This window comes from Lissotriton vulgaris, chromosome 4_1, assembly GCF_964263255.1.
Source record: "Lissotriton vulgaris chromosome 4_1, aLisVul1.2, whole genome shotgun sequence".
In the NCBI taxonomy this organism is placed as follows: Eukaryota; Metazoa; Chordata; class Amphibia; order Caudata; family Salamandridae; genus Lissotriton; species Lissotriton vulgaris.
In genome coordinates, this window is record NC_141691.1 from 1,673,361,548 (window position 1) to 1,673,384,593 (window position 23,046).

General features: G+C 46.3%; 1 protein-coding gene across 1 annotated transcript in view; it reads left to right on the plus strand.

The window, feature by feature from the left end:
- The window catches only part of LOC147724392 (carbonic anhydrase 13-like), a 606,911-nt gene that overhangs the window by 73,378 nt on the left and 510,487 nt on the right, over positions 1-23,046 (plus strand). Inside the window, exon 3 of the mRNA XM_086918033.1 lies at positions 21,798-21,916. Within this exon, the coding sequence (XP_086774159.1) occupies positions 21,798-21,916 (119 nt within the window). The remainder of the gene's footprint in view (positions 1-21,797; positions 21,917-23,046) is intronic.

Below are 23,046 nucleotides of genomic sequence, written 5' to 3' on the forward strand. Positions count from 1 at the left end.
TCCTGACCAATTAGAATATCAAGGTGTAATTGAAACTTGTGTGTCACCGATGAATAACCCTCTTTTTACTGTGACAAAGCCAGACGGCTCATATCGTTTGGTATTGGATTACCGGCATTTGATCTCGCATTGCTGTACCTGTGCAGTACAGAATACGCACGGCTCTGCATTAGTTGATGGTCTCGTGCAGAAACGATTTAAAACCATAATTGACATTTCCATCGTTTTTTTTGCCCACAATTTGGATGGACTGAGTTCCCAGTGGACCAGTTTTACCTGTGGCGGCAAACAACACCAATATAAACGTTTACCGATGGGCTACAAAAATAGTCCAGGCGTGTTTGCTGCCCGCATTGTCTCTCTCTTAGAGAGAATAGACACTGATGCGTGTTCGTATGTGGATGACATATATCTCACATACGACGAGCTTTGGGCGCATCTGTGTTGGGTTGACCGCATAATTTGTAACTTTGCGGACTTTGGTTACAAATTTAACTTTGCAAAGTCTCACATTGCAGAATACACAGTGTTGTTCCTGGGCTACGAGCTCAACAATGAAGGTCGAGGATTAGCTCCTCACTTCTTGGAGAAATGTGCACAACTGCGCGCTCCTACAACTCTGAAAAAATTACAGTCTTTGCTGGGTTTTTTGAATTTCTGGCGTACTTACATTCCCGAATATGCTCAGCGTATGCTTTGATACAACCTACTTTTACCAAATCTTGCTGGCTGCCAGAACATTCAGCCATTTTGCGATCTTTGCAGGCTGATCTTCTAGAATCTAAATTCTTACTGACTCGTGATAACCACACCAACCTGGTGATAAGAATCATCCCTGGGGCGGTGGGTTTCACTTACCTTACTTTTAATGAAGGAGACACAGTACCTATTGCTTACAAGTCACACTTGTACACTTCAGCTGAATTGCGGTTTTCCTCTGTGGAAAAAGTTCTGACTGCAGTGCAAATGGCGATTCTTAAGGAACGCACACTGTCGCAGGGAAAACGCATGTTGGTTGTTACCCCGTATCCTGCTTTTGAAGCAGTGCCGAAAACCAGTGTACCGAATTCTAAAGCTTTGCACCCACGGTGGATACAATGGGCAGCATCATTGACATCTCCGGATGTCACGTTTATTTTTGATGCCTCCTTACAGTTGCAGGAGTTTTTGCAGTAGGAATTTGTTCATCCTGCGCCTTTGGCTATGCGGCCTTTGGAGGATTTCCATTGCATCATATACACTGATGGTTCAGCGCAAGTTGCGCATGGTTCTAAACACGCATACGTTTCCACTTGCGCCATTGTGGCCGGTGTCATGGTGAATGATGAGTTCAAGTCCCGAGTCGTGCACACTCAGACTCAAAGGGACTGCACCGCAAAATTGGCAGAGCTTCGTGCCCTGATGCTTGCATTGGAGTACGCTGATCCTAGTGTAACAACTCTGATTGTGAGTGATTCTTACTACTGTGTCCAGTCTTACAATAAGAACCTCTTCTTTTGGATTCAGAATGATTTTCGTGATTCCAAGGGTAGCACAATAAAACATAAAATGATCTGGGTCCAAGTGGCTGAGCTTAAAGAGCAGTTGCCCCTCGTGTTTGTGATTCACATTCTCGGTCATCAGCGCGTAGGAGTTCACGCTGTTGGCAATTCACTTGCCGATGAGGCAGCAAAATCAGCAGTCTTGACATATTTGGTTGCAGCAGTTACAAGTTTCAAAAGTAAAATTGATGACGAGATCTTGGCAGCTGTTGCTGCAACTGAGAAGGGAGGTGAATATCCAAAGGCATTCTCTTCAAAGTATACATACCACTGAAGTCCTGATAAAGTTCCTTATGTGAAAATTCCTGACGTTGGTGAAAGGTTACTTCCCAACGCGGATCGCAGGCACACATTGATCGCAGCAGCCCATGAAGGATATGCGCCTACTCATGCAGGCGTTTCAACTACTGTGGCTCAGTTACAAAAACGTTTCTGGTGGCGGGGACTGTACAAACAGATGGGTGATTATGTCCTTCAATGTGACATTTGTCAGCAGATTAAGTTGAAGTTGAAAAGATTTATAAAGTGCTCTAACACCATGAGGTTTCTTGGCGCTACACAATGACATAAACTGAGGGGAGAGGGAAACCGGGAGAGTACTACAGAGGATAAGCTAGGGAGAAGAGGTGGGTTTTAAGAGCTGCGCGGAAGTCCATATAAGTGGGAGCGGACCTGATGGTGAAGGGAAGCGAGTTCCAGAAGTGGGGGGCAAGGGTGGAGAACCTCGTGCATCCGAATTTTTTCCTCCGAAAGCGAGGAACGTTCAGCAAGATCTGCGTGGAGGAGCGGAGGCTTCTGCTGGGAACGTAAGCGCAAATCAGGCTATTGATAAAGACTGGAGCAGTGCCAGCTAAAGCCATGAAGATCAGGCAACCCATCTTGAAGAGAGATCGCTGAAAGATGGGTAGCCAGTGAAGCGCTTTTAGTAGGGGAGTGACTCGATGGGTTTTAGGAAGCCTATAGATAAGACGTGCTGCTTGATTTTGGATCAACTGTAAGCGCCGAATTTCATAAGGCGGAGCGTCTACATACAGGGCATTGCCGTAGTTAAGGCGGGATAGAATCATGGCCAAGAGAATGAGTTTGAGGCCATCAGTGGAGAAAAAGCGGGAGGTTTTGCGTATAATCCTGAGTGACAGAAAGCAGGATAAAACAACAGTACTAATCTGGGGGCGCATAGTGAGATCTTGACTGATTTTGATGCCCAACGCTTTGACAGAAACAGAGGGTGTGGGAGGGGGACCGAGGGCTTGGGGCCAGAAAGCAGGAGTCCAGGGGCTAGGGGAAACACCAGTGAGAACCAGCTCAGTCTTGTCGGGGTTGAGTTTTAAATGATTATGGTTCATCCAATCATAGATGAAGGTCAGATAGACTGAAACTTGAGAATAGAGTCGGGGGAGGAAGAAAGGTTGAAAATAAGCTGGAGGTCATCGGCATAATTAAATACAGTGACCCCCATTTGTAACAGAACAGTTATGAGAGGATAGATATAGATGTTGAAAAGGAGCGGGGAGAGAGAAGAGCGCTAGGGGACCCCGCAAGAGACCGGATTGGAGGGGGCAGAGAAACCCTCCAGCTGAACGGCCAGAGTGCGGTTATATAGGAAGGAGGCGAGCCAGGCCAGGACGGACCTCCGAATGCCGGCGCCCTCGACACGATCGAGAAGGATGGAATGGTCGACCGTGTCGAAGGCGGCGGACAGGTCGAGGAGAACCAAGGCCTGGAGGGAGTTAATGTCAGCGCCTCTCCTAAACTCATCCAGGACGGAGAGAACGACAGATTCCGTCGAGTGAGCTGGACGAAAGCCAGCCTGGTGGGAGGCAAGAAGATGGTGCTCCTCAGTATAGGGAGAGAGGTAGGTGGTAACATGGCTCTCCAAGATCTTACCCAGGAAAGGAAGCAGAGAAATAGGGCAACATTTGGAAAGAGAGGTTGGATCAGCGCCAGGTTTTTTTAGAATGGGAATGACTATAGCTGATTTAAGAAAGTCTGGGACAATTCCCTGGGTAATAGAAGAGTTAAGAAAGGTAAGCAGGGGGTCAGGGTATCTGGAGAAAACGTCTCTCAGAATGTGAGCAGGGCAACAGTTGGAGGGGGACCCTGATTTCACTTTTTTAAGCAAGATGAGGAAGGCCTCCTTAGAGATAGGGGGGAATTGATGAAGGGGAGAGGATGTGGGGGGCAATAGGGGGGAGGAAAAGGAAGGGGAAGGCAAGGGAATGTTGTGTTTAATGATCGAAATCTTCTCAATGAAATAGGCATTGAGAGAGTTACAGAGGGAATGAGAGGGGGTGGGTTTGGGAGTGACTCTATCAGCGGTTGCTAGATCGTGAACCGTAGAGAAGATCTCCTTGGGTTTATTAACCGCAAGGAGAACTTTTGAGGAGAAATATACCCTCTTGGCTAGGAGAATGGCTTTTTTGTAGTCGCGAAGGCAGGCCAGGTACTGTGTCTTGAGGATAGGGCAATACCCACGTCTCCAGTGGCGTTCGGCTTGCCTGAGTGCCAATTTAAGGGTCTTGAGTTTGTTAGTAAACCATCTATTGGCCTCGTGAGAACGACAACGTTCTGACCAGCCGAAGAGGGGCAACTAAGTCGCAAGAGGCAGAAAGCCAGCTGTTGAAGGCCGCGACCTGAGAGTCAGGAGAGACATCGACCAGGCAAGGAAGCGAAGCCGCAAGGGAAGAGCAGAGTGCAGCAGAATCCACACGATTCCAATTCCGAGCCCAAACATTTTTTGGGGGGGGGGTTTGTTGATGGCCCCAAGGTCAAGGGAAAAGGAAATCAGGGAATGGTCGGACCAGGTGCAAGGGAGGACAGTGAGGGAGGGAATGGACAGATTGGCTGACCAAATCTGGTCAAGAGTGTGGCCGTGTATGTGAGTGGGACAGTGAATCTGGGAGGTGAGGTTTAGGCAGTGAAGAGATTCTGTAAAATCTTTGGATGTGCAGTCCTCCTGGGGGTTGTGGGGCCAGAAATTAAAGTCACCCAGTATCAGGACAGAGGAGTTGCTGACCACCAAGGTGGCCAGCAGTTCCTGTATAGCAGGAATGAAGTGAGGCATGGTGTGAGGAGGACGATAGAAAACAACACAGGTGAAGGGAACTGCAAGGTTGACAGAGCGGACAAATAGAAAGTCCACTGCGGTGATAGAATGGTGGGAAAGGAGCTGGAACTGGAGGTTGGAGCGAACTATCAAGGCCACACCACCTCCGGCCTTCCCAGCGGGGCGATCGGCTCGGAGAGCATAGTAGGAGTCAGGAAGTGCTGTTAGTACGTCAGAAAGAGAGTCAGGGGAAAACCAGGTTTCAGTGAGGAATAGGAGGTCAGGTTTAGCCGAGTCCAGGAGGTTGAAGAGTTCCAGTTGGTGCTTAGCCGCTGAGCGAGTGTTAAGGAGAAAGGCCGTAGCCACAGCGGGCGGTGTAGAAAAAGGCGGAGAGGAAGACTCTGTTAGGGCAGCTGTCGGCCCTAACAGAGTTAAAATTAAATGGAGACAAGACAGAGATTCTCCTTCTGGGTAAGCAGCTAGATCTCTGGAACGCCTCACACTGGCCTTCCCAGTTGGGAAATCTCCCAACACCAGTCACACATGCAAGGAATCTGGGGTTAATTTTGGATAGCTCTCTGTCCATGAAACAACAGGTCAGCAAGGTGGATAGGCCTCTGTTTCACCATCCTGAAGTGGTTCAGAAAGATCCTATGGATGCTCCCCATCTCCACTCAGAAAACAGTAGTCAATGCCCTTGTTACATCTCGGCTCGACTACGGGAACATCTTGTACTTAGGTGCAAACAAAGCAGTTACAAAGAGGTTACAGCTTGTACAAAACTCAGCTGCCCGACTTCTATGTAACATACCAAAAACCACCTGTGTGTCCCCCTACTTGCGTGAACTACACTGGCTTAGGGTGGAAAACCGCATCAGATTCAAGACTCTGAACTATATGTTCAAAATTAAAGCAGGCACCGCACCTAAATACCTTCAGGCATTAGTTCATCCCTACATTCCCAAAAGAAATCTACGGTCACAATCAGCAGCAAACTTCTGTGTGCCTAGATTCAAGCTCTCCAGGATGGGAGGGAGATCGTTTGCACATCAGGGTCCATCCATGTGGAATGCACTTCCGCCCCATGTACGTAAGCAGGGGAGTTATTCCAGGTTCAGAAAAGAATTAATAACCTGGTTGTTCGAACAATAACTCTTGAACAACCTCAGTGAACTCATTCCATCTTCTATGCTGTGTTCTAGGCGCCGGGAACCCCTTTTTGGGTAGCTGTTTGCGCCCTATAAGTTTAAAAAATAAATAAATAAATAAATAAATAAATAACAGAGTCTTAAGCCTTAAGTCTTAAGTCTTAAGCCTTCAACTGCTGCGCGTCCGCCCCAGACACAGTTGTACATTTCTAATAAACCACTTGGATGTGTTTATTTAATCACTGCAGTCCTTTTTCTTCTGATACTGCATACACGTACATCTTAGTAGCAGTTGATTCTTGCACACTCTTTGTGTGGGTCTGGCCCCACCGCAGCGCTGAGTCATAAGAGACTTGCGTATCTTTGTAGGGATTTTTGCCCGTGGTACCTTCCATTCAGATCAGGGTCCAGCTTTCACGTATCAGGCGTATAAGGATGCCATGACTTTGTTGGGGGTCCAAGTCAAGTTTTCGTCTCCATACAGTCCTGAGGGTAATAGTGTTGTGGAACGAATGAACCGAGATTTAAAGCAGTCTTTGACAGCTCAAGTTATAGGCACTGGCAGGAACTGGTTGGCCCACCTCAATAGCGTGCAGCGTGCTCTTAATAATCTCCCTAGAAGGTCTCTGGGTGGGCGGATCTCATACGAGATGATCTTTGGTATCAAGATGTTCGTACCGGACCTTGACCGTCTAAACTCCGTGGATGTTGCTGCCTTTTTTGACGTAGATGAACATTGCAATGTTTTACAGGATCTACAAAAGACCAGAGACGGTCTTGCAAAGGAACATTTATCCTCCACCTCGGATGATGCGTTGCAGATCCCGGTAGTTGGCTGGCTACCCCAAGTTGGAGAACTGGTTTGAGAGAAGATCGACAACAGGAAAGAATTTGGTCCCTCTTATAGAGCTCCAGTTTCGTTGCTTGGTGTGAAGGGCACGAGAACAGTCATTTTACCACCACTTCCAGGTCGTAAGGAGAACAGGTATGTTTCCATTGACAATGTCAAGATACACAGAGTGGCCGATTCTTCTTAGTATGACACCGGTGGTCTCATGTCCTTCGATTTTGAGAAATTCTGTTTTGACCCTTGGCTTCAAATCGAGTGCCTGATGTTGCCCTTGAAATGCCTGCTGTCTCCAGTCCTTTATTGAGTACACTGCCTGGTGCTCATCTTGATGAAACTGACTATACTTACCCAACTGACTTATCTATGCCTGATTTGCAAACTCGCTTGGCTACTGAATCCAGATTTTCATTTGACACTGTTTCACACACAGCGAGAAAGCCTTCAAGGATTTCTGTTTATGTAAGACTGTTTAAAAAACTTTATTTTTTATTCCCTCTTGGACCTACATTTGGCTGGTGCTTTTTTCGATTTACCTTTTTATGTCAATTGGTTTTGTGTTTTATTTTTTCCGTCTCGTCAATAGACACGCTGTCAAAGAGAGAACATGCATTCAACATATCAATGGAACATTGGCTCGCCATTCCTCATCACACAGATTAAAGAGAGACTTGGCTTTTATTAACATCACTGCTTGGCCTGTCTTAGATGGGATTGTGTGAGATGCTGTTAAATTTCAGATCCATGGCCCAACTGAGGTTATAAATATCCCTATTGTACTTAGAGTTAACATGGGGGATGTAGTTAAACAAAACATACGTTCTGATGATTAGGATGTTCAGGCCGTAAATTCATTGTTTTTGAATTTGACATATTATGCTGCCTTTGATGCTGAAGACTTGTATTTGGAGTCTGCTAATTATGGTGATTTGTTTTCTTATCAACATTTTGGCAATCACTACCTGCATAAGACAAATAACAGGAGGCTCACTGTCAATTATACTCAGTGGGAACACTGTCCAGCTCCTGTACAAGGCAGTTCTTCTATCTTTTTGAAAAAGTTCACATACTTTACCGATTTTAATCAATCAAATCCCAATGCATTTTATTTTAAAATGACTGAAAAGTCTGAGTCCAAAGTTAGACTTACCGATACCAAATTATTGTATTCGAAGTCCTTTCTAGACCAGTTGGCTGTTGGTGGCTACGAGTTGTGGAAGGAAACAGTTGACCTTAAATCAGTTTGGGGTTCTAAAAGTTGGCAAGTGCAAGGCACTGAGGCTTTGCACCGTGCATGTCTCACCCCGAACCATATGTGGTTTTTGAATTCTACCATTTCACAATGCACCAAAGGTACCAATGCACCTTCTTTTCCTGACTTAGAAGAATATTCGGGTTGGGATAATACCACAAATTTTTCTATCAGAGAGTTACAAACTCTGTTGCTAAATTCTTCCTTTAACATATCCAGTTTGGATCCCAATAGCTGGTTGCTCTGGCACAGAACTGCTGACTCATGCCAGCATTGTTTTCTGGGTTTGGCTCAAGGCTTTGCACAGTCAGGGTGGATCCCCATTTTGAAAGTGACCATTCTGTGACTACTTATTCTGTAGGCAAGTTGTGTCAGAATTGGCTCAAACATTCTACCTTGGCGTCAGTTAAGCTGCATTTATCTAAACTGACTGACAATGTTGATCTGCATGTGTTAGACCTGTCTGCTTCTGAGAGTCCCCTCACAACTATGATTTATTTTGTTCCCCCGTGCCTCCTAAAATTTGTCGCTTTTTCTTTGTCTACCAGGACCTTTTTGTGTGTTGTCCCATGGGGCTAGATGCTCCTTGATGCCCAGTTGCTCACCAAGTTCCTGGCACCTATGTACAAGGCGTCTGACGGAACCGGTGGCATAACAAACTGAGGTTGTCAACCCTAAAATGGTGGACACCATTGTCCCCTATGAGAGTGACTCCCATTGGATCCCCTCTGACCTCTGACCCTTTGAAGGTTTTGGTGCACTTTGTGTAACCTGCAAACCTGACAGGAATCCCCTCAGGAGTTACAAGTACACAGCATGGCTGCCTTAGGAAGCCCAGTACGGTGGCTCCTAATGACCAAAAAGATACCTTGAAAGAGCCATGTCATTGACATAGCCGGGGAAGATTCTAGAACCTTCTGGCTCGTGCTGGCATCCTAGGGCACTGGCTATAAAAGGCCCAGTCCCTGGCGGCCATTTTATGAATGATCAAAGAACACCAGAAGAAGAGGACTTGACCCCAGATTGACACCTGCCCTGTTAACCCCCTGAGGCAGCTGATAGCGCAGGCAGAAGAGCAGCAGAGGTTGCTGGCGTGGACCCTGACTGGCGTTCCAGTCAGAAGCGTGAGCAGTGACCTCTCGCCTTCAGCGCCTGGTCAGCGAGTGCCCAATTGCCCCTCAGAGACTTTGGCCATAGTTAGAGCCTCCCCGCCCCCCAGTGGTGAGATCGCGACTGCAACTCTTAAAAGTGCCCCCTTCAACTTAAGTGCCTCCTGGCGGGCGTTCGGACGTCTCCGAACCCACTGCCGTCGACGCGCTATTTGTGGATAGAAGGTGAGGTGCTGCGCTGGGGCGGGGAAAGGCTGGCCTTCATTTGGGTGAGATTACTGTCTCTGCCCTGCCCGAGTGACTTGGGAGCTGGTGTGTGGGCGGGAGCCCCCCCCCCCCGTGAATGAGCCCGGAGGGAGGATCGCGGAGCCCCTGGAACCCCCCTTCGCCCTTGGGAGAAGTGCCATACTGACTGGAGCGCTTACCGGCGCCGCCGAAGTGAGGTGGGCCGTCTCTTCCCCTGAAGTTGCCGCGTTGTTGTGGAACTGTGATGCGGCCTCATTTTGAACTGTGCGCACAGGTGTTTTGGCCCCTCCGGCAGTCCTTTCGACGGTCCCAAGACTCGTGAACTGGAGCCGCCTTCGGAAACCCCGCCTGCGCTGACAGAAGCGCACAGACTCCTCCGGCAGCAGTAGTATCGAACCGGCTGGCCGCGGAGTGTAATTGCCGTAGTCATTTTATGCCTTTATCTTCCAGATATACGCGCAATGAGTTGTGAGTGCAACTAAGGGATTATCACGCGTATCTTGTGCCCAGAGAGCCCGAACCCGTGAACACTTCAAAAAACTGTAAGAGCGCGCATTCCGCATTGAATGACAAACGTAATGTGTTTACCCTGAAAGTGATTAATTGGTGGCAGCGATACCAGAATGACCCTGTGATATTTATGTGAAACGATCAGTATCTAACCTGCTAGGGAACTGTACTGCATCGCTGATATTTATTCCAGTCATTTTTGATATTTATTCCAGTCATTGCTGATATTTATTCCAGTCATTGCTGATATTTATTCCAGTCATTGCTGATATTTATTCTAATGTATTGAATCCTGATATTTATCCAGTATATTTATTTATTAGAGTCCAACTATTTATTCCTGAGAAACCAGTACACAGCTTATCAAACCCATGTAAGAAATGTGAATGTGATTACCTAAGTGAACTTCCTTCAAACCCAGAGAACTTTTACATTTACAAAACGTATTTTTCTATAACAGTGGTGTGGTGTCCTTCTTTTTGTGTGGTGTGCAGGGAGTTATTATTAGGTCATAGCCGGCTTAACACACCGGCCTTCTACCGCCTTGTTACTCAAGCCAAGCTACCCCCCTTTGTGCTGGGCTTGCCCATCGCAGGTCCAACATAAAATTGGTGCTCAGCGGGTGGGATCACGAGCCGTGCTGTTGTGAACCTCATAATAATTCAGTGTGCATCACGGGTATACACCTGGAGTATTCTCCCAGCGGCCTTCTAATTCTGCGATTTTGCTTTTTCTAAATTCTTTCCTGGAGGTGGGTGGAGGTGACCCTCAGAGAGTTCCTATCCTTAGAACCTACTTCGGGGTGGTTGTCCACACTTTCAACTGACAAAAATGGAATTCAAAATGTCAGAGCTGGAGACCTATACTGTGGCACAGCTCAAGGAGTTCTGTCAGGAAAGGGGAGTGTTCGTTAGGCGAGGAGCCAAGAGAGAGGAGCTCCGTACTAGTCTGCGAGCCTGGGTGGAAGCGCACACGGAGGGAACGGTGGAGGAGGAGGAATCAGACAGGGAAACTGTCATTGAGATGATTACAGAATGTCCCTCGGGGGTGGGTAAGATGTCAATCAGCCCCAAGGTAGCCTCACGGGAGGGCAGTAGTGTATCATCAAGAGGGTTATCAGAAACCGAGTTAGCAGACAGGAGGGAGGAAAGACAGTTAAGGTGGGAGTTGGCCAAGCTGGAGATGGAAGGGAGGAGAAAGGAACATGAGATCAAGCTACGAGAACTCGACCTCAAGACCATTAATAATACTCCGGGGGGTGTCAAGTCCAAGGAAATTGCCAGGGAGCCCAGGCCCCATTTACCAAAGGACGTGGTCGCCAGTTATTCCGCTGGGGACGACATAGCCAAGTGGCTGGCAGCCTATGAGGTCTCCTTAAGAGCCCATGGGATCCATGAGAAGCACTGGGGTGGTGGATTGTACCGGTACATGCCTCCGACAGGAAGGGATGCCCTATTGGCCCTAGACCGGGAGGAACAGGTAGACTACCCAGCCATGAAGGTGGCGCTCATTAGAAAGTTTGGGTTGACCCCGGAGAAATACCGGCAAAGGTTTAGGGGCAGCCACAAGCTGAGCTCACAAAATTGGGTTGACTTCCTGGATTTTGCCAAGAAAGCCCTGGAAGGGTGGGTCCAAGGTAGTGAGGTGGAGGACTATCAAGGGTTGTATGACTTAATCCTCAAGGAGCATCTACTCGAGAAATGTCTTCCCGAGCTGAGGCAACACCTGGTAGACAGCAAACTTACTTGCCCCCGTAAGCTTGCTGAGGAGGCGGACATTTGGGCGAGTACCCGAGTGTCCACGAAGGGGACTGGAGGAGATTCTCAGAAGTCCGGACAGGGCGCTCCCCAGAGGAAAGAGGGGGGAGATAATAAGAAAGAGTTCTTCAAAGGCCCCCAAAATAACTTTAAGGGGAAAAACACCTTTTCCAACTCTAAGGCTAACCCGCAGAAGAACCCTAACCCTGGCCAGAGTCAGCAGCCAAGGGTTGTCCATTGCTTTGAGTGCGGTGGTATTGGACATTACAAAGGAGACCCGAAATGCCCAAAGAGACCACCCCCTCCCACTGGAGGAAAGGCCCCGGGAGTCGCTAGTGTAGCGCTCGGGGAGGAGATGTCCTTAAGTAAGGGAAGGGAGTGGGCGGGAGTCACCTTAGTGTCCCTGGGTGATCGGGAGATGGTTCCAAAGATCCAGGTGCCCGCGAATACTACCAAGTATGGGCAGTGGATCACCATCAATGGCCATAGAGGGGAAGCTCTGAGAGATACAGGAGCCAGTATGACTATGGTAAGGAGTCATCTGGTGTCCTCGGAGCAGGTGATGCCAGGCGTACTTCATCCAGCCGCAATGGCTGACGGCAGAATGGGTCACTATCCTGTGGCCGAGGTTCCCTTTGAGTGGGGAGGGGTTGCAGGTTCACTTCGAGTCGCCGTAAGCCCCGCCGTGCCAGTCGATTGTTTGCTGGGCAATGATATGGAGCACAATGCTTGGAAGGAGGTGGAATACCGGACTCATTCTGAGATGCTGGGTACACCTGATTGGGCCTGTGTGAGTACCAGGTCTGCGACTGCTCAGGAGGAGAAGTCGCGTGGGTTGGAGCCTGGAACAATGGCCCACCCCGTTGTTGTTGATATAGCGCCTCGAGGACAGGAGGAGCCTGCCTCGATGTCCGTTCCCCGTGAGATGGATAGGCCACCTGCAGTGGTGGACCCGGAATCCGCGGAGGAGGACAGAAATCTGTTGAGGTGGTCTATCTCCCTACAGGGAATAGACTTTCGGGTGGAACATCGAGCCGGAGCTGACCACGCCAATGCAGACGGTCTCTCCAGGTATTTCCACCTTAGTGTTGAGAACTCCCAAGGGGTTGGGTAGCTCTCCCCACTTTCAGCTGGGGGGGACGCGTGTTAGACCTGTCTGCTTCTGAGAGTCCCCTCACACTATGATTTATTTTGTTCCTCCGTGCCTCCTAAAATTTGTCGCTTTTTCTTTGTCTACCAGGACCTTTTTGTGTGTTGTCCCATGGGGCAAGATGCTCCTTGATGCCCAGTTGCTCACCAAGTTCCTGGCACCTATGTACAAGGCGCCTGACGGAACCGGTGGCATAACAAACTGGGGTTGTCAACCCTAAAATGGTGGACACCATTGTCCCCTATGAGAGTGACTCCCATTGGAGCCCCTCTGACCTCTGACCCTTTGAAGGTTTTGGCGCACTTTGTGTAACCTGCAAACCTGACAGGAATCCCCTCAGGAGTTACAAGTACACAAAATGGCTGCCTTAGGAAGCCCAGTACGGTGGCTCCTAATGACCAAAAAGATACCTTGAAAGGGCCATGTCATTGACATAGCCAGGGAAGGTTCTAGAACCTTCTGGCTCGTGCTGGCATCCTAGGGCACTGGCTATAAAAGGCCCAGTCCCTGGCGGCCATTTTATGAATGATCAAAGAACACCAGAAGAAGAGGACTTGACCCCAGATTGACACCTGCCCTGTTAACCCCCTGAGGCAGCTGATAGCGCAGGCAGAAGAGCAGCAGAGGTTGCTGGCGTGGACCCTGACTGGCGTTCCAGTCAGAAGCGTGAGCAGTGACCTCTCGCCTTCAGCGCCTGGTCAGCAAGTGCCCAATTGCCCCTCAGAGACTTTGGCCATAGTTAGAGCCTCCCCGCCCCCCAGTGGTGAGATCGCGACTGCAACTCTTAAAAGTGCCCCCTTCAACTTAAGTGCCTCCTGGCGGGCGTTCGGACGTCTCCGAACCCACCGCCGTCGACGCGCTGTTTGTGGATAGAAGGTGAGGTGCTGCGCTGGGGCGGGGAAAGGCTGGCCTTCATTTGGGCGAGATTACTGTCTTTGCCCTGCCCGAGTGACTTGGGTGCTGGTGTGTGGGCGGGAGCCCCCCCCCCGTGAGTGAGCCCGGAGGGAGGATCGCAGAGCCCCTGGAACCCCCCTTCGCCCTTGGGAGAAGTGCCATACTGACTGGAGCGCTTACCGGCGCCGCCGAAGTGAGGTGAGCCGTCTCTTCCCCTGAAGTTGCCGCGTTGTTGTGGAACTGTGATGCGGCCTCATTTTGAACTGTGCGCGCAGGTGTTTTGGCCCCTCCGGCAGTCCGTTCGACGGTCCCAAGACTCGTGAACTGGAGCCGCATTCGGAAACCCCGTCTGCGCTGACAGAAGCGCACAGACTCCTCCAGCAGCATTAGTATTGAACCGGCTGGCCGCGGAGTGTAATTGCCGTAGTCATTTTATGCCTTTATCTTCCAGATATACGCGCAATGAGTTGTGAGTGCAACTAAGGGATTATCACGCGTATCTTGTGCCCAGAGAGCCCGAACCTGTGAACACTTCAAAAAACTGTAAGAGCGCGCATTCCACATTGAATGACAAACGTAATGTGTTTACCCTGAAAGTGATTAATTGGTGGCAGCGATACCAGAATGACCCTGTGATATTTATGTGAAACGATCAGTATCTAACCTGCTAGGGAACTGTACTGCATCGCTGATATTTATTCCAGTCATTGTTGATATTTATTCCAGTCATTGCTGATATTTATTCCAGTCATTGCTGATATTTATTCCAGTCATTGCTGATATTTATTCTAATGTATTGAATCCTGATATTTATCCAGTATATTTATTTATTAGAGTCCAACTATTTATTCCTGAGAAACCAGTACACAGCTAATCAACCCATGTAAGAAATATGAATTTGATTACCTAAGTGAACTTCCTTCAAACCCAGAGAACTTTTACATAAACGAAACATATTTTTCTATAACAGTGGTGTGGTGTCCTTCTTTTTGTGTGGTGTGCAGGGAGTTATTATTAGGTCATAGCCGGCTTAACACAACAGCCTTCTACCGCCTTGTCACTCAAGCCAAGCTACCCCCCTTTGTGCTGGGCTTGCCCATCGCAGGTCCAACAGAACGATTTTATAAAAGGCCCGGCTAAAGGTAGATCTAAAAGATGGATATACGCTGTTTATAACTAATTCTGGAAAACATCCCAGATTGAGGTGGCTACTCGCCTTAGAGCTATAGATCAAGCTAATTTAGAAAAAGTGCTAGCAGTGGTAGATAATAGCATTAACACGCTTTCTTCCCGCATCTACACGTTAGATAATATTGTGTCATCTGTTGTTGATATTGTGCAAGATGAAGTGTCTGTTTTGTACCATGGTCAGATTCAATTGCGTTCTATTATGCAGTTTGCTTGGATCCTGCAGACCCTGAAGGCAGGAAAAGTGCCGTGGAAGTACATGAATACTACTTCCCTGTTTGCCCCGTTTAATTTGACTGACAAGCAGCGTTTGCTTTCAATGAAAGATGCATCCTTTTCCATGTTACACATTGAGAGATTGGAATCTTTACCGTTTTCCGTGGCAGAGGCCAACACTGCAACGTGGCTTATCCACGGGTTGATAACTCTCCCATTTCCCCTGTTTGTGTTCAAGAACTGTATGAAGTATTTTGCAATTGGTAGATACAAGCCTCTTGGAAGCTCTTATCTCCATGAAGCTTGGTCGCTTCCTTTTACATATTGATGCCTTAGGGAGGGTAAGGAAGTTTATTTGAATGGTGAAGAATGCACTGAAACACCAGATCACTCATTAATGTGTAGACATATCCAATTACACGGCTCCTGTAATCAGAACAAGCCAAATTTAGCCTGTATTCTGAAAGGTGCCTGCTATCGTTCCCACATTCACATTACTGGCAAATGGGAGTTATTTACTGTTAAACAATGAGGATTGTTGCGGGTTAATAAAAGCGATTGCTTATTTCGTTACCGTCAGTGAGCGTGTGGTTTGTTGTAAAAAATGTATGTATCCAACCCCGCCTGAGAAACTTGATGTTTCCATCTGGCCCAAGATTCCGACCTTGAAAGCAGAGTTCAATAAGATGAGTCGCATAAGAGCTCTATTGTCCCAAAAAGAAGTTGCCCTCACATCTGCTCGTGAAACATTTGTCCTTCACGTAGCTAACACCCACACAGAGGTGCACGCCTTGTTAAATACTGATTTGCCGTTGCATTTCTGTGAATTAATTCACACAATCTTCAATGCATCCTCCACATCGGGGCTGGCTCACTTTTTTAAAATAGTAAACAGTGGCCTTGTAACATCCTTTCAAAAGATATTTGGTGTCTTTCCGGCTTTCTTCCATTCTATTTTGTTCAAGCCTGTTTGGTGGATTTCCCTTACTACTGGCTCTCACTGCTGGCGTCCTATTGCTGTTTTGTTTGTTTCAAAATGGATGCACATCCTGTGTTTCAAGACGAGCTGTCTCGGCTGGGGCTGCTTCGCGCCGGGTGCTTGAGTACTATGGAGCGCTGCCTCTTGCTACATTGAGTGCAGTTTATGGATTATCGTTTCGATTTTCCTACTTTACATGCGAACAGCCTATCTTTCATTGCCTGAGTGCGTTTTCGAATGGGCCCTGGATTTGTGTCTCTGCAATACAGTGTCTCCCGATGCGGATTATAATCAACTTATGAGCCCCTTAGTTGCTCATGAATTGCTTTGTTCTGATGGAGGGATTATGTCCTTTGCATCCATCCATGGAATACTGGGTCATTGGAATGTGTTCGCAGCGGCGCGAGATTTCTTGGCACGCAGCTTCCTTGAAATCCCACCGAGTTGCCCTCTGATGGTGCTATAGGCTCCGGTAATTGAAGAACATGTTTGTTCTTTCCCTTTACTAAATTGGATGGCCAAATTATTTTCTGATGAGAACAGTGACTTCTTGTTGGAGGCTTTGATGCCTACTTTGCAAATTCATTCTTAGGATGAAATGTGTTTTCTATCTTGCATCCTTCACCAACACCCACTGTTGGACAGTCGGATTTACTTTTTATAAACACAATTGTTTTGGTTCAGGCCTATTCACTTTACCAAGGTCCTCAATCAACATTTTTTAATTTTTTTCAAATTTTTACTATATTTGTGTATTATTGCCCAAATTGGAGACTTGTGTTCGTACTATTGATTTTGAACTCTGCATTCCTAACTTGGCCCTTTACATTATCCTAACCGTGCAGGGATCAAAGGGAGGGTGTCATGTGGTTAGGCCTAGCCTTCACGCTGTGTTATATTAGCATGAGCTTGTTAGAGGTTTAAACGCCATTTTCCTTTCCTGCAGCCTCTGCACACGGCACATTTTGTTATTAAAGCTTTTACCCTAGTAGATTACTTTGCTTCACACGAGAATACTGTGTTTGCCTATAATATCAGCTTTGCTTGTTAAGCTATGTCTGTACACTGAGTGCTGAGGCCTTCAAGGTTATTTCAACACAGCGTTTGTTGTTCAGTTTGATCAGCGCCTGGTCTAGACATAATATATGTGCAGCTGTGGCCAACTCTGGTTTTAGGCGGGTTTAATAATGCACTGCGCAGAGCACACACACACACTTTGATGAATATTCGCATGCAGAGAGTTGGTGCAGAAGAGATGTGATCCATTTCTACTAAGACCAGAGGTATGGGCCCGCCCTTCTAAACCCAAAGAGACCTTCTGTAGATATAATATAATATACTAGCAAGGGAGGGTAAACTTAGGTTCTATTTAGACCTTTTCCCTTTAGCATTTTAACATGCTTTCACCCTTTGTATTTTATGAAATCGTAACTATGCTGATAACCTTGTTTCTTATAATAAGTTTGCTTGTATTAGCTAAGATACTGCGCTTGAGAACACTGCATTAGAAATAAACATTTCAAACTTGCCTGTGTCTTCATTCACTCCTCGTTTTGGACTGGTATGATGGTATAACAAAAGAGTGTTCATGTGTTCCTCGTTACATGAGGTGTTCTAAGTCCATGTTCTGGGTTGTCTAAACATTGGGAGTTTGTAAGAACCAATGAGACACTGATTCCTAGTCTGGTAGGGTATTTTGGGTACTGAGATGAGTTTTGGCGCACCCTAATTCACTGAGGTTCCAAGTCTCTATGCACTGTTCTGTGTGAGAGCAGGATCCCTGCGACAGTATCAAATGCCTGAGTACTTTGTTATGTAATATGTTAATATAAAAACAATAGTTCTGTGATCCATTCCTTAGCAACACTAGGGCAACTTCCTTGATGTTTAAGGTTCCCAGCTATGAATTATAGTAGGTAGCAAGATAGGAACAGTTAGGAACCCTGTCCTTTTTTATTCGCAGTATCAAAAACAGAACTTAAATTGAAAAAATGACTTCAGGAAAAATAGATTAAAACCTTATAGCAGCAAATTCATTTTGTCAAACTTCAAATAACCTAGATATGGTATAAATACAAATATATTACAGAATTCCTGCCAATCAAAACTCCTACTTCAAACTCAAGTAGGCCGAATTACATGGGACTGAATTACACCACATGCTATTTAGCCTGTTAATTTGATTAAGGGTCTTATTACGATGTCAGGTGGACGACACCATTGCGGAAAGGAACTGACCTACCGCACTATTGCAATGCGAATGCCCATTGGGCGGTCGCAAACATCCCTTTCACAATGGAAGCTTGTGCTGTGGGCGGAAAAGGCCCACAGCACAAGTTTCCATTGAAAGATTTATGTTTCAAAATATTCCTGCACCGTGTGGCAGGCACAGAAGTTTAGGGGGGCACTATAGGTGCCCCCCAGTCCCAAATGTGGAGGTACAGGGGGGGAAGGGGACCTTGCTCGGGCCCCAAATGTCTCTTTCAGACAGCCTTTTCATGGTAGTAAGGCTGTCATGTAATGGCGGCCATCATAATCCCGTTGACGAAGCCACCATCATTAAGGTATTATGCAGACTTTCTGATGGGCCAATGTGCTTCTTGAGCACTTGGAACCATGTCAGAATCCCCCCGCAGGTTTAACTCTTACTGCTGTCATCCTAATATGGCGGTAGGACTTTAAACCTACCATGTCAAGCGGCAAGCCTCCGACTGCTGGTCCGAGGCTTTCTGCCCAACATCGCAATCAGGTCCTAATTCTTTTAGCATATGAATGTTCACAAAATATAACACTAACTATTTTACCAAACCAATGAACCAGAAGTGGTAACTCAGTTGAATTCAACTGCTGCAAGATCGGAGAACACACCGAAGACAACACAATGGATAAAAACCTGCATTCAGGTTCATGAAAAATATTGGCACCTGGAGGAGTTCCTTAGACTATTACTGTTAATAATCCCAAACAAAATAGCAAAAGGTTCTAACACATAAGACTTATTCAAATAGATTGATAATGGATTCCAAAATGTGTGTACAGCAGGCAATTAGCGATTCTGTGAAGCCAATCCCCTTCTTCCGCTAAATGGCTCCTAAAATAGCGATTACTAACAGAGGGGTGAAACCTATTAATTTGTTTTGGGGTATAATAGAGGAACCAACGAGAAAAAACTCCTTTCCCCTGAAACTGGCAGCTCTAAACAGCTTATAGGTAAACTTGCTCATTTTGTCTCACTCCTTAGATGTAACCCTGAACCCAGTCTCCTTTTCTATTTTCTGAAGATATTTAGTAAGGCGATCGAATTGACAACCATCTTGAATCTGTCTATACCAGCTGTCAATACCTCTCAGATTCTATTTAAATGTTTTTTGAAATGGTAAATGCTTCCCCTGCTTAATACTACTGTAAGAAACTTTTAATTTTGAAATAGCTAAGCCATAGGGCCTAATTGCAGCAGTGGCAGTTCTACGACCGCCGTTTTCCGATGTGTCCATGCGGATCAGCACCGCTGCGCCGGTTGTGCCAGTGAAGAGCCGTTCCATGGCAGTGGCGCAGCGCACCGGAGTATAAAATATCCAAGGCGGGTCTGCTGTGGTCTGCTGAGCATATTTAGAGTGTCGCCGCCGCCAGCCTTTTCATGGCGTTGAGCTGGTCATGAAAAGGCTGGAGGCATCGGAGCAATTGAACAGACAATGGCATTAGGTAACAGGATCATTTGAGGATATCATTCGGCTAACCCCGGTAATGAAAAATGCACTTCCTAGGTGGCAGTCCACCAACAATCTCTATGTGGGATTGTCATTCCTCTCTCCTCTCCCAGAGTTTGTTCAAACAACAGATGCGTCATTGAAAGGCTGGAGGGCGCATTTTCAGGACCCCCAAATAAGCGGCAAATTGAATCTGTCTTTTTCCAAAATGCATATCACTTTTCTTGAACTGAGAGCAATTTTCCTAGCCCTCCAATAGTTTCTCCCAAGTATACGAACGTCCTCAGTCCTCATTTGGAGAGACAATGCCATATGCATGCATTACCTCAACAAGCAGAGGGAAACGAGTTCTCCAATCCTATCTCTGGAAGCTCAGAGGATCTCAGAATGGACACTACAGCATCATATAACCATCAAAACGGAGCATCTCCCTTGAGTAAAATCACGAGTGGGAACTCAACCAGCTGATTCTCGATTCCATGTTCTAGAAATAGGGGACACCTAATTTAGACCTATTTGCATCTCAAGGGAACCAGAAATGCTGTTTTTTCACCAGCAGGGAACATCAGAGAGGGTCAAGGAGAGTGCGTTTTCGATAAGATTATCAGGAATCTTTGCGTACACTTTTCCCCCATGCCCTCTCAGCTTCAGGGTTCTGATGAAAATGAAACGAGAACCGGGCAAGCTCATCCTGATTGCTCCATGTGGTCCCCGCCAGCATTGTATCATGGAGCTGCTCCTGCTGTCACAATCCAAGCATTATCGACTGCCAGTGACAATGACACTGTTAACCATGAACAAAGGGCAAATCCTGCATCCCCACCCAGCTTCTCTTCAATTACATGCCTGGAACCTGAATTTAATGAGTTCACAGATTTAGTCATTCCTCAAGACTGTGGAGATATATTGTCCTTATGAAGAGCTGAGTCCACTACTACAATGTACAGACTAAAATGAAAATGTTTTTGTTCTTGGTGCCTTCGGAATGACATTCACCCTCTTCTCTCATCTCCAGAACAAATCTTGCCTTTTCTCTTATCTCTGGCAAAATAAGGTCTGGCGTATGCCTCAGTAAGGGTCCATCTTCTGGAACTCTCCCGATAGAGACACACTTCCAATGCATCTTCCCTTTGTTCTTCATGCATGATCAAACAGTTCATGAAGTGTTTATTCAGGACCCTTCCTCCATTCGGCCTCCTCCGCTGGAATGTGCCTTAATGTAGTCCTGTCTCAATTAATGAAACGACCGTCTGAGCCAGTTCACAAAATTGAACTGAAGTTTCCCACCTGGAAAGTGACATACTTCTCGCATTTAGCTCTGCAAGGAGAGTAATTGAAATTCAAGCCTTCACCATAAAAGAGCCTTACTTACGCTTTACAGAGGACTAGGTTATGCTGAGAACAAACCCTAAGTTATACTGAAGATTCCATCTCAGTTTCATCTTAATGAACCTGTTATCCTGTGCGCTTTTTTCTCACATCCTTCTTCTTTGGTTGAGAAATCTCTTCACTCTTTGGATGTCAAACAGTGCCTTAAGTTGTATTCGCAATGAGGCAAGCAGTTACGCAGAACTGATCAACTGCTAGTATCTTACGGCCGTCTGAGACTGGGTTCTGCTGTCACAAAAAGAACCATTGCACGATGGATTGTTGCTACTATTCAGCTCTGTCATACTAAGGCGGGTAAACCGCTTACGATAAAGGCTAAGGCTCATTCTACAAGAGCAGTTTCTTCCTCTGCTGCTCTTTTCGCTGGAATATCACTGGACAAGATTTGCTGTGCCGCTACATGGAAGAGTGCTCATACTTTCAGACCAATAATACCATTAAAAAAAAGTCCATACATTTTTTAAAAAAATGCAGAGTGCTACAACGTATATTAAGAGTAAGTACTCAACCCATTTTAGAATGTTGTTCTGCACTCGTACATTGGTATAATTTCTTACAAGTACGTCTAAAGACACAAAATAACAAATCAAGACATCAAATTCAATTAACTTAAACTTTATAGGGTCTATCTCTGCTATAGTTAGTCACAGGTCAGCACAAGGTCATGATACAGTGATGCCACAAAAGTTCCTGATATTGATAACTAAAATGTCAGGCTTTGTGCTATACTATATATTTTTGTGTGTTTAGATCTTGATTTGTTTACTTCGTGATTTCCTTCATCTATATTTTATACATTCTTAATTAAACATTTGCAGTGTTGTCAGGCGGACCAATCATAGGAAGGTACAGACTCAGGCAGTTTCATTTTCACTGGGGTCGCACAGATGACGGTGGATCAGAACACACTGTGAATGGAGTCCAGTATGCCGCTGAGGTGAGGCTTTTGAGTACATTTGATCATCAAACTGAGACGTACACACAAACTCTTGCTCGTAGTTATTTTGCATTGTTTCTGTGTGCTGTTTGACTACATAGGCCCTAATTACGATGTTGGGTGTCTTGCATCCACTCAACACCGTAGCGGTCTGGAAACCACCCGACCTTAGGTTGCCATTTCCGACCTCGGTATTATGATGCGCCCGCCCATGCAAACATGCAGTTTACAATTGAAGTTTGTGCAGCAGGCAGAAAAGGACTGCACACAAGCTTCCATTGTAAAATGGTTGTTTTGAAACATAGGTGCCCCCTAAGCACCGTTGCGGAGGACCAGGTGGGAGAGGGGGCCCTGTTGCTTCTCGACAGCCTTTCCATGTCAGAAAGGCCAACATGGAATGGCTGTCGGAAACTCATCTTAATCCCGATGGCAGAGCTGCCGTCATTAACCCTTCGCTGCTAGGCTTCCCCCCCACACACCGTGCTAGCCTTTTTTGGGCTATTTGGGGTAGTTCACACTTAGACCACTGTAACCTTTTGTCCACACAAAGTATCTATGCCAAATTGGCATCCTTTTCATCCAACATATTGAGGATTCTAAAGGTACCCAGGGTTTGTGGATTCCCCTGGAGGGAACCGAGAAATTGTTCAAAATACAGCGAAACTTTGCTTTGTTTGGGAAAATGGAAAAGTGCTGCAGATGAAAGTGTTTGTTTTTTCACCCGCAAAAGGTATGAACAAAGGGTTTGTGGTGGTAAAATCACCATCTTCCCAGCTTTCGAGAACAGGCAGGCTTTTGTCAGAAAACCAACATTTTCTACACAGTTGTGGCATTTTACTGGGACATAGCCTGTTTTCCCTATTTTTTGTGATTTCCACCTCCTTCCAGTTAGTGGTAGAAATGGGTGTAAAAGCAAAAATGGATCCCAAAGAACTCTCATGAAAAGCATAGAAAATCCAGAATTTAGCAAGGGGTCATTTGTGTAGATCCTTCAAGGTTTTTCTATGGAAACTAACAAGAGAAATAGTAAAATTCTGAAAGTGACTTGGAAAAAACAGCCATTTGTGCCAACATTTTCTCCTGTAACTTCTTTTAAGTATGGTATATATTTGAAAGCAATATATCGGTAC